Raw genomic sequence first — 15,311 nt, 5'->3', positions numbered from 1 at the left:
TTAGTTTTGCGTCAAAAGTTTTACTAAAAATCAAGATCATCTGCTGCTTCCCCGCTCTCCAGTAGGGAAGTAATTCTGTCAAAGAAGGAAATTAGGTTGGTTTGGCATGATTTGTTCTTGAGAAATTCATGTTGGCTATTACTTATCACTCTGTTATCCTCCAAGTGCTTACAAATTGAGTGTTTGATAATTTGTTCCTGTATCTTTCCAGTCTGATTAGTTTTTCTGTGTAATCAAATTAATCACAAATTTGATTTATAGAAAAGATTCTACATGCTCAAGATTTAAAAAGAAAAAACACTGAATTAAAATATTTCATTTTCAACAATACATTTGTTCTTTATTCAAACAGACTTGGATGAGTTAGACTTACCTGCAGCCATAACTTGTTATTCACTGCATCCCTCCCGGTAGCAATGCATTGAAATGTAGCATTCTGCCCTGCATTGACCTCTACATCCCCCAGCCTCAGGAAATGCGGAGATTTATCTGTGGAGGTGGAAAAATAAAATTACAAACAGTGCTCACTAATAAAAAAAAAAAATGCCTTAGTTTCTCCCAAAAGATACATATTATGACAACCTTTGGCTAAAACTAATCTCATATGAAAGAAAGTGATTTTTGTTTCACCTTAATTCAAGAAAAAAGCATTTTTTCTTTTTCCTCCTCTCCACCAGTGACTCTACTACTGTATGCTGTACATGAGTTATAATAAAGTAATTTACAAATCAAAGCAAAAGGAAAATGGGGGGAGGGATAGCTCAGTGGTTTGGCCTGCTAAACCCAGGGTTCTGAGTTCAATCCTTGAGGGGGCCACTTAGGGATCTGGGGCAAAATCAGTACTTGGTCCTGCTAGGAAAGGCAGGGGGCTGGACTCAATGACCTTTCAGGGTCCCTTCCAGCTCTATGAGATAGGTAGATCTCCATATATTAAAATAAATGCAGAAATGTGAGAAAGACATCACAAAAATTCTTCCAGTGAATTTCCATTGTATTCCACCTGACATACTGTAATCCCCCACAACAAGTAAAACATTTTGGGGGGGGGAGAGAGATTTAATTTGTTGTATTCATGATACTGTATTAAGAGCTAATGCAAGGTAATTTTGAGTTCTTTCCTCCTCAGCAGACAAACGTTTTCTGTGCCATTAAATATGGCAACATTTCAATGGCTGATAGAACACAGTTTATACATCTGCACAGACTCAATGGCAAAACCACCTGATTGAAATATTGAGCCTAAGAAAACTGATGGTCACAATTGACAGATACACGTTATATAGCTCTCTCACACGTTTTCACCTACATAACCAGTTCGTGCTTTCTTTTTTTAAAAAAAGCAGCAATTTGAAAAGAGAATGGGATAAGCATCACTAAGCAGACAGGGTTTATTTAAATACTGTATCATGTTGATAATCTGCTGTCAAGACTATATTTGACTACCTTTTTCTTTTACCACCTGTTTACCCAGCAGAGCTCTTTTTTAAGCATCTGTTTTTAAGCGAGTCCCTATAGCTGGGCTGGCTGAAATATAAAAAGGCAAGAGACTCGATAGCTCCTTAGGCTGAGTAGGGCAATGCTCTTAGCCTTAGTCGTTTTTAGGTGGGGAAAGAGGATAAAGGAAATTTGAGTTTGCAATCACATCTTTATTATTTGGCATCTCTTAGTGAGCACTGGCTTCAGGAACTTGTATATCTGTGGAGAAAGTAGTGAAGCTATCAGCCACAGGGATACGCTACAACAAAGAAGGGGATTGAGGGGCTATTGTGGTTGGGCAGGAGCAGGTAGAGTAGAATGGGACAGAATTAACAAGAAAAGTAGCAACAAATGAGAGAACTGCATAGACATGATTTTTTCTCACATGCATTGGTCCAATGTTTCCTGAGTTATTGCGCCACTGGCCTAGGATTTTTTCCAGGATTAGCTGAGTGAGAGTGAAACCTACATTTAAATGCATACGGTCTGTCCCTATTCATAATAGCCTACAATAATTGGAAACCAGAAGATATATAGTTCTCACTCAGGTTTCATACTCTTATTAAATTGTCTAACAGCCCTCAGACTTAAATATGCTAACCAATTTAAAATTAGCACAAACCAGTATATTTATTTTTAATTTCAATTTCAATTTTAGTGTCCACATCTATCACTAAAAAGGCAACCACTGAAGAGTTACACTTTTATTTTCATGCAATGCTTTTTTCTGCTAGACAGAAAGATTTTTACCTAGTGAAATCACTACTGTGACACCCCAATATTCATTCATGTAAGCTGTAATAGAAATTCTACAGAAGGAACAAAGGACGTCAATGATCAAGCAATGAAAACTCAGCAGTCTGAGCCGATATTGAGCACATCCTGAAAAGACAGAGAAAAATGCAGCCCTTAATCACTACTTACCACAAGGGTAACTCAGAACCTGGATGTCATCAATGGCAATGTAGCCATTTCTCCCATCTGAGACTTCGGCTTCAAATATTACCTGTCAAAAAGAAAGAAAAAAAAGGTTTACAACACTCATTTCTACAGAATCCACAGTGGAGAGTGCAGATATATGGCACGTTGCTTTTTCATTTAAGCTGAACTTTCCACAAGATTTCATGATTGAATGGAATATTTATTACTTAACGTACTATAGTTCCATACCATTTGTATATTTGACTTCTTCTAGATTTGCTACTTATGGATACAACACAGAAACATGTTTCTTAACTTGTAATTAATGTTAGTCTGTTTCCATTGGACTAAAGTTTATTTTCAGCACTATATACATAGGATTAGACTCCGAAAGTACCATTTTAAGGTGGGTCAGTCATCTCCTTACACACAAATAATAAACTTAATTAACAGGAATTTAAATTCCAGTTGGAGTCACACTCCCCACATATTCCTGAACTCCCCCTGCAGTACAATTCCATAAAAGAAAATTGTTCTTGTGATGTTGCAAGTAGCATTTCCCCAGTGGTTTTGACAGGAGTAGGTGCAGTTTGATATTATCATTGTCAGTTTCATTCTTCACTCCTGCTAGGAAATAGGGAAAGTGTGATGTGGGGGAGTAATAAAGGCACCTCTTCACAACTTCACATCTGCTCCTACTTCCTGTTCCACCCTCCACCAACAGGAGCAGCAAAGAATTCCTGGGTTTTCTCCAGAGCCTTGCAATGCCAGACTGTGAAACTGACCAGAGTGTAATTAGTGTATCTACTGCTGCCTTGCCATGGAAAGGCATGCATTTGGCAAATGACACAAAGCTGGGGGAGAGGGGGGGGGGCGTTGAAAACACTTTGGACAATAGAGATAAAATTCAAAAGGATCTTGATAAAATGGAGAACTGGGCTATAGACAACAAAACGAAATTCAACAAAGACAAATATAAGGTGCTACATTAGGGTGACCAGACAGCAAGTATGAAAAATCGGGACACAGGGTGGGGGTAATAGGAGCCTATATAAGAAAAAGGCCCAAAAATCGGGACTGTCCTCATAAAATCAGGACATCTGGTCATCCTATGCTACATTTAGGGAAGAAAATCAAATGCACAAATACAGAATATGGGTAACTGGCTTGGCAGCAGCACTGCTGAGAAGGATCTGGGAATTGTGGTGGATCACAAGCTCAACCTGAGTCAACCATGTGATGCTGCAAAAAAAGCAAATGCAATTTTAGGTTGCATTAACGGAGGCATAACATGCAAGTCACGGGAGGTGATATAACCACTCTATTCAGCGGTGGTTAGGCCTCAGCTGAAATACTGTGTCCAGTTTTGGTCATCAATGTATAGAAAGGATGTAGAGAAACTGGAAAGGATCCAGAGGCAAGTGACAAAGATTATCAAAGGGATGGAATGCAAGTCATATGAGCAAAGGCTGAATGAACTGGGTATGTTTATTTTGGAAAAGAGGCGATTAAGGGGGGAGGTGGGGACATGATAATCATCTTCAAATACCTGAAAGGCTGCCATAAAAGAGATGGAGAAAATTTGTTCTCTCTTGCCACAGAGGGAGCACAAGAGGCAATGAGTTCAAATTACAGCATAGCAGATTTAGGACATTTTTCCTGAGATTAAATTTAATTGAAAGAACAGTAGGACAATGGGACAGACTGACTAGGGAGGACATGGAAGCTCCTTCACTGGAGGTTTTCAAAAGGATGCTGGATAGCCATCTGTCTTGTATGGTTTAGACATGACAAATCCTGCATCTTGGCAGGGGGTTGATGGCTAGATGACCCTTGTGGTCCCTTCTAACCCTATGGTTCTATGATACCCCAAGTTATAGGTTCCATGGTAAAAAAGCCCTGTAACCCCTGCAATGGAACCAATTAAATGCCTGGTATAGGAGAGTATGGTTGACCTCCCGTGTGCTAAAGTTTAATAAACGTTCTGGCCTGTTGCTTAATTCCATGCATATATCTGTCCCCATTTCACCGCTGTGTCTGTATCAATACACAAACTCCAGGGTTCTTGTAGTGTTTTCATTTCATAACATTATAAGTGCCTGACTTTAACACTGGAAAGGGAAGAGAGAAATAATCTCTTTCTTGAATATGAATAAAGTTGGAAGTTCAAAATGCCAAAAAGAAATTTCAGGAAGCTTGTGTCTCTCCCCCTCCCTGCCCCAATCCTTTAAAAACAGTCACGTTTGAGAGCTCCCTGTATCCAAGCAGTTTTATCAGGACTTTGAAAAGTTTTAGGATAATATGACCATGAAGTCCAATATAAAACATTTTACTCATGCTCTTTTTAGGTCATAATACTGGTAGAATCCTACCATTTAGGAATGGATAAGTCCTACTATATAACTGCCATGCAAAGACAGAACAGGACTGTCACTGAGATAAAGAATGTTACTTTTGTAACAGAAAACTCTTATCTTTGCAACCAGAAAACTTTAACAACGTTGGCTGTGCAGCCTTAATTCTGCGCCCTTGTACATATGCATTATGATGCAATCTTTTATTACATACTACATTTTTCACAGAACTGTCTCATTCAGTGCACAGGATAGGCTGTGATCTGTGGATAATCAGAGTTGTGTAATGAATGAGTCCACCGTATGTAGGACCCTTGCTTCATTTGTTACAGAAGTTGGAAGGTGTGTAGTGAAGGAGGAAGGGAATTGCACAAGAGAAGAAAGTGCAGTCTCCCAGTTATGACAGCTGAATGCTGCACTGGAGAATTGCATTCTATCCCTGCCTCTGCCACGGAATCCCATGTGATGCTAGGCAAGGCACTTAAACCAAACCATTCACAGGTGGCCACTAATTGCGTTCGTCATTAACTAGATGCCTGACTTGAGACCCAGAGGATAAGCACTCATAGCTGCAACTGAAGTCACTGGGAGCTCTACTTTGAACATAGGAATGAAGTGCTGTACAATGCTAAGTACTCTGAAAACTCAGATCCTAGGAGTCTCAAACTGGTTGTCCAAAATTATTGGACACTTTTGATCTTAATCTCCCTGTGTCTCAGTTCCCCATCTATAAATAGGGAAAACTACCACCTCCGATCTCACGGGGGTGTTGTGAAAATAAAATCATTAATCTTTATGAAGCAATCAGATGCCACAATGAGGAGTGTCAGAAAAGCCCATGACAAAGTTAATAATTCTGTCTTTAGAGCAGGGTTTGAATAGTGTTCAATAATAAGGCCTGGGGCCACACATCGAACAATGAGGAGAAAATAAAATATTGAATAGTGGCTCATTAAGAGACGTGCCATGCATTCTGTGCCCCCCTGGAAAAGTTAGTATAGCCATGCCTGACTTTTTATTGCTTGACTTTGTAATCTTAACATTCTTTTAACATAGCTTTGCATATGTAATATAAGCCAGCTGTGTGCATACATAGGCATTTGTATGCATGATGAGCTAATTACTGCATACACTGGGGCTGGAGTGTGTGAATACTCCTCTGTTTCTACCTTATTGTAATTTAAAAGACTAAAGTTTTCAAACACACATGTTCTTGGCATAGATGCAGTTTCCAACCCAAGTTCCTTTCTTGTATCTTCAGAGCATGGTTCAGAAAGAGTCTGAAATGGCGTAAGACAGTGGAGACTGAAGAAAGTTATCCACTAGTTAAAAAAAAAAAAAAGTATTCTGCAGTGAGACATATAGGCCCCATGCTGCCAACAAAAGGGTTAATGACAACCTGTGGCTCCAACCTGGCCCCACCCCACTATACCTGCAGCAAGGGCCAGGCATGGGGAAAGGAGTTAAAAGGAGGAGATCTAGCCCAGGTCAGGACTGTCTAGGAGGGAGAACTGAGTGCCGCTTCTCCTGACGTGAGAGAAATCTAGGTACAGCTCAGAGACTGAGGGTATGTCTACACTACAGGATTAATCCGAATTTAGATAATTCGAATTTGGGAAACAGGTTGTATAAATTCGATTGTGCGCGGCCACACTAAGCACCTTAATTCGGTTTTAAACCACATTAATTCGGTGGTGTGCGGCCACACTACCCCATTAACTTAAACACAGTAATTCGGTGGTGTGCGTCCACACTAACCCTAAATCGAATTAACAAAATCGATTTAGGCTCTACTCCGTTCGTCGAGGTGGAGTACAGAAATCGATTTAAAGGGCCCTTTAATTCGAATTAACTGGCTCTGTAGTGTGGACGGGTGAAGGGTTAATTCGGATTAAGGCAGCTAAATCCAAATTAAAGTCCTAGTGTAGACCAGGCCTGAGGTAGCTTGCCAGCTGGATGGGCCCCTGCAGATGATGAGACCTTGAGGGATCAGCTGATGCATGGACTGTTTGAAGACAAGCCCCGAATAGAAGGCTGGGATCTTACTGAAGTTTCATCAGACAACCCTGTTTTGGGTTATAGTTTTTGATTCCTGATTTCTTTTGGACCATAGCACCCAGGAAGGAGTAGGACTGAAGTGTGCCTTAGGGTACGTCTACACTACGAGATTAATTCGAATTTAGATAATTCGAATTTGGGAAACAGATTGTATAAATTCGATTGTGCGCGGCCACACTAAGCACATTAATTCGGTTTTAACCACATTAATTCGGTGGTGTGCGGCCACACTACCCCATTAATTTTAACCACATTAATTCGGTGGTGTGCGGCCACACTACCCCTAATTCGAATTTACAAAATCGATTTTGGTGCTACTCCGCTCGTCGGGGTGGAGTACAGAAATCGATTTTAAGCGCCCTTTAATTCGAAGTAACTGGCTCCGCTGTGTGGACGGGTTAAGGATTAATTCGGATTAACGCAGCTAAATCCGAATTAAAGTCGTAGTGTAGACCAGGCCTTAGTCAGAGAGCCAGAGCACCGCTCCCTCAGACCTCACAAGAACAGCGACCTACCAGCGAAAACCTGCAGCTGAGCAGCTCATGCCCTGCTGGGCCACAAAGGGGCATCACAGAGGCAAGGTGGACACACATTCAATATTGTTTTAGAGACCTTTCCTCTCCTGTTTGGCTGATGTGATATACCTATTTGGAAATCTCCCATAATCATGGATAAAATACCACCAGATAATCTCATTTAGATAACAAGGATACATACCTTCATTACAAAAAAGTGGGTGGAAAAGTATGCGGGGGCTGGGGGAGGGGGAGGATCTTTCCCTGTCATTTTCATTACTGTGATGCTCATCACTAATAGAGTCTGAAATTTGTATATTTCCTTTCCAGTTAATTCTTCACTCTCCCCATTACATGTTACCAAAACCCCATACTGGCTCAACAATACTTCTCCAACAGCTTCTCCTCTTTCAATAATGAATTTATTAAAAAGATATAGGATTCATTTGATGTCTCATAATGTAGTTATCACTAACAGTAAAACAATTCTGAAAAGCACCTTATCAGTTCTCCCGAGAGCTCTCCCATCGGCAAAATTAAACCACCTCCAATGAACGGCGGTCCCTTGAAATATGTGTCAACAAGTTATGCTAAACAATCTGCTCCACCTTGTATTTAGCTGTGACTCTCTAAGTACTTTTCTCAGACCTGAAGAGCTCAGTGTAAACTTGAAAGGTTGTCTTTCTCACCAACAGAAGTTGGTCCCATAAAAGGTATTATTTCACCCACCTTGTCTCTCTAATATCATGGGACCGACACGGCTACAATAACACTAATAGCATAGACAAGGCGGTGCAAACTGAAACACAACTTAAGCTGGTCCTCCTGACTCGCCCCTAGGCTTTAACTCAGCCCATTTAGAATGTGCTAAAGTCCGAACCGTCTTGTCTACATTTGAATTTCTAGGACATGTTAATTAGAACACATTAGCTAGTACCTTTAAACCCTACTCAAGAGAAATCTCCAGGGTAACCATAACACAGTCTAAGCCCAACCTAAACTTCTTCCTAGTGTAGATGCAGGGTAGTGCCCTGTAGCTCAATTTAGCTGGCTGAGTTGTAGTGTAGGATCTTGCCTAGGCTAAACCACAATTAGTCATAATCAAGCTAACTGTGTTATTCTGCAGTCCTAGACTAGTGACAGCTATTTTTTGTATTAAAAAAAAGTGTCCCATGTTAGAAGTCTGATATCTTGTTACCCTGCAGGACTTGTAAATTGGAACTTACTATAAAACCATTAAAAGAGGAAATACCAAGCTATCTGAGACTAGCACTTTAATATGAACCCTTATCTCTGACATCATAGTAGCATCCCCCTGGGAAAAAAATCACATACAACATACACATCATATCATTCCCCAGTATGCAAATACTTACTACTCATGTACTGCTAAGCTCAGAGTTAAGACTTCAAGTGTCGTAGTGTGATGCTGAGTAATGAGGTGTGTACATTGTGTTACAGTAAACATTTGAGGTGTATGGAACTTAGTGTACAGGAGAAAAGGTGGGGAATGTAATGTGTGGGGTTAAGGTATGTTAAAGAAGGATTCCCCTTAAGGAACAATAACTGGGTTTTTTTATTTGTTTTGTTTTTCCTTTATGAAAATATCATATATAAACATCTATATGTATGTAGTATATATTAACACACACACACACACAAACAAATTTGGTTACAGCAACAAGTCTTCCTTTCACTGACCTTATTTTCCCCCTTAGGCTCTGCTTTGCATCATTAACAAGAGCTAAAAAGAAATTTCTGAGCGCAGATTCCATGACTGGCAAAGATCTAATTGGCCTTACCACTTCACCAGAGCATTCAACATGAGAAGCTTTTCTGTCAAGCTACACACATACAAAAATGGATTCTTGCTAGCTTAATTGCCCAAAGCTTGAACTCATGCACAGGTCAATTCCAATACTTGATGCTGAGAACTGAGTTAAAGGACAGTATACAGAAGGGATTATAGTCATGACAGATGACAATATAAAAACCATCCAGTGCTTCAGCTTGGGAATGGAATTAACTTTGCTTTTCATGCTGTTTTCTCTCCGGTCCATTACCTGAAATCCTGAAGGTGGCTATTCTGATCTAATATTTGCAGCTCCAGCACCATTTTTACACTAATTGCTAAATAAACTAAGTGAAGGGAGAATTCTAGTTAAAACTGGAATTTAGAGAAAGGTTGGGGATGGGTGCAGGGGAGAGACTTTTTGTCTCTAAAATAACTTTATCCTGGAAATGTTGTGACCAGTTTGTATGAGTCTGAACAGGTTAATGATTTTTTAAAATATTTAAAGTTAAAGTAAACCCAATAAATCCATGAATAAATCCATGAGGTTTGTTTGGTTGGAAGATGGGATCTGTTTGTTCTTTTATTCTACATTTATAAAAGAACACTTGATCAGCTCCAGATGTACTGGAAACAAAACTGGTTAAGGTCAGAATATACATAGAAACAGGGTTGTTCTCTAGAAAAACAAACATCCCATAGCTAAAAGGCCATAAACGGCAAGACAAACCGTACTGACAAGAATACAAACGTTAGAGACTCTGCTCACATAAAAAAATGTTAATATAATTAAATCTGATGTTTCAGCAGTTTACAGATTTCAGGTATTAAGATTTTAATTAATAACCTACATCTAAAAGTAAATGTAAACACTTGAAAAATGATACACTGTTGAGAGAAATACTTCCAGTAAGAAATGCAATGAAAACCTGTTTGAAATGAGAGAGGTGGGGAGGGATGTCTAAACAAATTTTGTCCGAATATGTAAAAAATGTGTTGACATAATAAAATGCATCTCCCTTGTGACAGTTCCAGATAATTTTGCTGAGCTAATTTAGAAACCATGAAAACATAATTACTTCCATTTGAATGCTTAACTAATGCTGTGAGGCAGGGTTTTCTGCTGACAGGGCCCTAGAGGATTTTCAGTACCGTAAATCAACCACTTGGGTGAAAACTTTGAAATTTAGCCCCTTTACAATCTGCTAGTTAAGAAACACCCTCCTCTCTGTCGCTTTTCATGTCTCACATCTTCTGAGATTTAAAAACTGAAGAGTTCAAAAGCTACTGCTTGTTAAGTTAGTAATATTATTATCAAAGCTGGTGAGCAAACATGAATAGATATTTCTATCTTCTCATAATCACTCAAGGGAGACCCAGTGCTCACCCCTTTAATCTTCCTACCAGGTGTTGAAATCTGACACAGGATCAGGAAGCTACTACATTTTTCAGATCTGGTTTAAAAATGCTCCTGTGGGGTTCCACACTAGAAAGGAACACACCCATGCTGCTGCTTGACATCTAAACAGGGCTTAAAAAGTGACTCTGGCAAGAATCACAGAACAATGAAATTGAAGGGCAGGGGTCTCAGGGTAGCGGCAGAGAATCCCAGCGATGTTCTCAGTATAGTAGTTCCCAAACTATGGTTTGTAGAGAGCTCGCTGGTCACATGAGGCTAGCTGGCTCTCCTCCTCCTCCTATCAGCTACTGCACTGCATTAGAGAGCTAAAACTAGACTCAGTACACTCCTAATATTACTTTTACCTGTGAGCAACTGCTGTAGTAGTCACAGGGGTGTTATACAATTGTGAATAAGAGGTGGTTCATGAGGTTCTCTCTATTAAGATGCTTAGGGTTACCAAATTTCCATAATCAAAAAAGACGACACGGTGAGGGGGGGAGGGGGAAGCCCCGCCCTAGCCCCGCCCCACCCCCATCCACTCCCTCCCACTTCCCACCCCGACTGCCCCCCTCAGAATCCCAACCCCCCTTGCTTTTTGTCCCCTGACTGCCCCCTGCTGAGAACCCCCGACCCTAACTGCCCCCCTAGAACCCTACCTGTCCCCTGACTGCCCCGACCCTTATCCACTCGCATGGGTGGCAGGGTTGTAGAAATTTTGGTGGTGCCCAGAACCCACCCCCTCCACCTCCCTAAGGCTCTGGGAGGGGGGTTGGGTGGGGGGAGGAGGTCTGGGGTGCAGGTCCTGGGCTGGGGATTAGGGTGCAGGAGGGGTGCAGGGTGCAGACTCTGGGATAGAGTTTGGGTGCTGGGTACAGGCTCCGGGCTGGGGCAGGGGGTGGGTGTGCAGGAGGGGGTGAGGGGTGCAGGCTCTGGGATGGAGTTTGAGGGTGGGAGGCGGTGCAAAGGGAGTGGGTGCAGGCTTTGGGAGGGAGTTTGAGGGCAGGAGGGGGTGTGTGGGAAGGGGGAGGGGGGCTTGGGAGGGAGTTTGGGGATAGGAGGGGATGCAGGGGTGAGGGCTGTGGGTCTGAGGATGAGGGGTTCATGATGCAGGAGGAGGCTCAGGGATGGAGCAGAAGATTAGGGTGTGGGGGGGATGAGGGTTGGGGCTGAGGATGAGGGGTTCATGATGCAGGTGGGTGCTCAGGACTGGGGCAGAGGATTAGCGTGCGGGGGGATGAGGGCTGGGGATGAGGGGTTTGGGGCGTTGGAGAGGTTCAGGGCTAGGGTGGAAAGGAAGGGTAAGGGCAGCCTGTCTTCCCATTAGTGGATGGGGGACGCTAGGACCTGGGGGCAGCAGACAGCAGTTGCTGCTGGCTCTGGCAGTACAAGCAGGCAAGAGAGAGGCAGGCAGGGAGGAAGGGACACACGGGAGGGAGGGACGCACGGAGGGGAGGTGGCAGGTGGAGGCCGGGGACCCATCCAACACTCCCCCGCTCCCTGACTGCCCCCCCCTCAGACTCCCCTTACCATTCTGGCTCCACGTGTAGGCAAAACACGCTGCCCGGTGGGTCGGTTTGTGTGTTACACAGGGCTGCAGACAGAGGGAGGGGGGAGCAGGGGAGGGCTCTGGCTGCTGGAGGCCAATGGGAGCGGCTCAATCGGCCCAGCCGCCCAATCAGCAGCCGCACTCTACATGGAAGGGAGGGAAGGAGGTGAGGGAGAAAAAACCCCCCGGACATTTTAACCTTGTTACCAGTTCCTCCCGGACAGCTGTTTAGAGACGCAAAAGCTGGACATGGCCGGGGAAATACGGACGGATGGTAACCCTAAAGATGCTATGAAAAATTTGAGAACCCTTGCCACAGGACAGAGTAAAGGAGCTCCATGTTCTACCACCTATTTCTCTGATCCAGGAAGTCACTCTACCCATCATCACAAAGAGTTACACACCTTTGAAAAGGTTAGCATGAGGCATCCCGCCACAAAATGGTCTCAACAGCATTTGGCTCTCTAGTCGTTAATCACCACGTGGGAGATCTTAAGCTTTCACACAGGCCCACCTGCACTGACTGACTGAAGGAGAAGTTGGAGAAGAAATAGTGGGTTGTAAAGGCTCTGTACCCAAGACCTTAGACATGCCACAGGGCGTGTCTAAGGTTGAGAGAGCCTAAAGGCTGAGATTCAAAAACAATGCCAAGCTGAAAACATCTTGATCCTTCTGCAGTAAAAATGTTCACACTTTTATTTAGAGGCTAAGTGAAGTGATAACAAGTAACGCCCATAAAATAAGAATAAATACTGAACATTTTACTTCTTATTGTGATAGAAAGAAAATTTGCAGAAGAGATCCAGACACAGTAATATCTGCCAAACCTTTTAAAGAGGCCAGAGGGAGCTAAGCCCAGAGGAGTTTGAGGCTTGGTTCCAGTGTATTTTCGCCACCAACTGAAGAAATTATTTATAACTAAGACCTTTCTACCTTCACCAATCCAGGTGTTTTAGCTTTTAACCAAGTTAAAGAAGAATCCCAATTTATGCTAAAATATTACATCCTCCACCCCTTCAATTCATTTCTACATTTTGTCGTCTCTATTTGTAAGTAAAATTCTCATTTTTCCCAGGAGTTTCACTGGACAAATATTCCTTATGCGAGTTTTTAATAGCACTCCAGATGTGTTACTGAGGCTAAGAAATGGGTGCTGAATATAAAACCAGGAAATAGACAAGGGGGGAAAAGAGAGCCAAGGCAGATTGCAAGGTTCACCTTGAATCTTACAATACTGCGTTCAAGTTGTACAAACGAACAACAACCAACCCAAGTTTAATGTTATACAACTGAGTGAAAGATAAGGAAATTTAAATAAAATTACTCTCTTAAGTCCATGCTGGACAAAATAATTAGTGTGTAAAATTGCTGATTTGCAAATACAATTTGAAACAGCCATCCAAAGATACAGAACCACCTCCATAACAACAGGAGAGCCTGCTTGCTCTGCAGGTAAGTAAATAACGTGCTTCACAAAGTCCACTTCCTATGCCATTGTCGCAGCTGCTTTTCCCCATTCAGACTATTCACTGGAATACTGCCCTATTCCTGTTGCAAAACAGATTCTTTGCAATAAATCTTCTGTCTCCACAAATCTGCACATTCACATTTGTGATCCATTTCAGTTTATCAGTCTTGAATGAAACAAAAGTTTACATTGCCCCAACTCCCTCAAAAAGCAGTTAAGGCACAAAACACGACACAGAGCGTTTTGAATGAATGCTGACTCTTCTGAAGGGGCACATTAATCTACAGTGGAGTATAGAACATTGCTAACACTAAGGTTAATTAAGAGAAACATCTCCTAACACACAACATTCACTCAATCAAAGGCCCCGATCCTGGGATGCAACTGAGGAGTGCACAGTACAACTCAGTGGGAAAAGTGTGTGAACATATGGCTTTAAGTTACCTTTGCATTTCCCCAATCCTATCTATTCATCAGGCCTGCCTTATGGCATAATTTACAGCACCCTTTTGGCTGCTCTAAATTATGTCATCTGCTAATGGCACTACAGCATCTACGGATCAGGAAGAAGAAAGACTAACCTACATTCCCTATACCAGACTTAGAAATAAGGAGTCACATATGAGCCACCTCTGCACCACCAGAGGAACCCCAAGTAGTTAGCTATGCAAAAAAATGGTCCTAACATAAGGGAGATTCTGGGCCTAAATGTCAAGCAGAGGGAGTGAATTGTGTATTTATATTAATGATCAACAATTTGTCGAGACAATGTGAAATTAACCATTTGTCATCAAAAAGTAATAGAAAAAATGTGAAATTCAGAATATCTGCTAGTTCTTGGCTTACTGCGCATTTGCGGGGAAAAGCCTAGGAGACCGGGATATGTTCAAGCAACTGATTTCACAAAGATAGGCATGACAACCAGAGAACTAATACTAACTCCAGAAAGACAGGAATAGTTCAATGCCTGTCATACTATTGTGTGTGATTATATCTGATCACTCTCCTGTTCTCTGAGCTATTTCACAACAAGAAGATAAATGCACCACATTTTCAGAAGCTAATTGTACAAAATAGCTATTAAGGAACAAGCAATTATCATTCTTCAGCAGCTCAAGTTATATAATTAAAGGCCAAGCACAGTACCATAGTTACTTTTAATTTGAGGCATGTATTTTTAATGCCACTATAAAGCTCATTTTCTGATGGAAGGGTTATCAAATGGCAGGAAAAGATTGCATAGATAAAATATCAACCTTTCACCTCATAGATTGTATTTCATGTCGATGCCAAACAGACAAGTAAGAGGGGTGTTCTCACCTCTAACCTTCTGTAGACAAAATGCCACCATAAAACGAACACAAGTGATTGGGCTAATTCGCAATCTCTGCTCTCAAAGGTCAGCCACCTTCCATTACTGTAAACCAGGTTACTAGGGAACACAAGTATAATAGGATATAAAACTATATTTACAAATTCCTTCTTTGAACTGTAAAAATGTACATGTAAAACAAACATTGAATTAAGCACTGAAGTGTTTCTCATACCTATAGATGGGATTATATCTTTGTCACAGTTGATCTCATAACATTCTATATTACTCTCAATACTTTGGGACGAATCATCATTGACACTAGGAACACTATATACTGCTACACAATGTAAAAGGGGGCTTTGAAGTGGGAGTAAAATATATTTAGATCCATGTTAAATTCTCTTTACACAACTACTGTAATGTAAAGGGGTCTTGGTGTAAATGACAGTTAGTGAAACCAATAA

The 15,311-nt window shown here is 41.6% G+C and overlaps 1 protein-coding gene across 1 annotated transcript in view; it reads right to left on the bottom strand.

Moving 5' to 3' along the window:
* The window catches only part of PTPRK (protein tyrosine phosphatase receptor type K), a 564,673-nt gene that overhangs the window by 289,783 nt on the left and 259,579 nt on the right, over positions 1-15,311 (bottom strand). The window contains exons 4-5 of the mRNA XM_026649826.2: positions 2,401-2,482; positions 374-489 (exon numbers count right to left, since the gene is read on the bottom strand). Of these exons, the coding sequence (XP_026505611.1) occupies positions 374-489; positions 2,401-2,482 (198 nt within the window). The remainder of the gene's footprint in view (positions 1-373; positions 490-2,400; positions 2,483-15,311) is intronic.

This window comes from Terrapene carolina, unplaced genomic scaffold (genome assembly GCF_002925995.2).
Source record: "Terrapene carolina triunguis isolate 2854851 unplaced genomic scaffold, T_m_triunguis-2.0 Scaffold85, whole genome shotgun sequence".
Lineage (NCBI taxonomy): Eukaryota > Metazoa > Chordata > Testudines > Emydidae > Terrapene > Terrapene triunguis.
The sequence above is the reverse complement of the archived record's forward strand: the minus strand, read 5'-3'. Positions and strand labels throughout refer to the sequence as shown.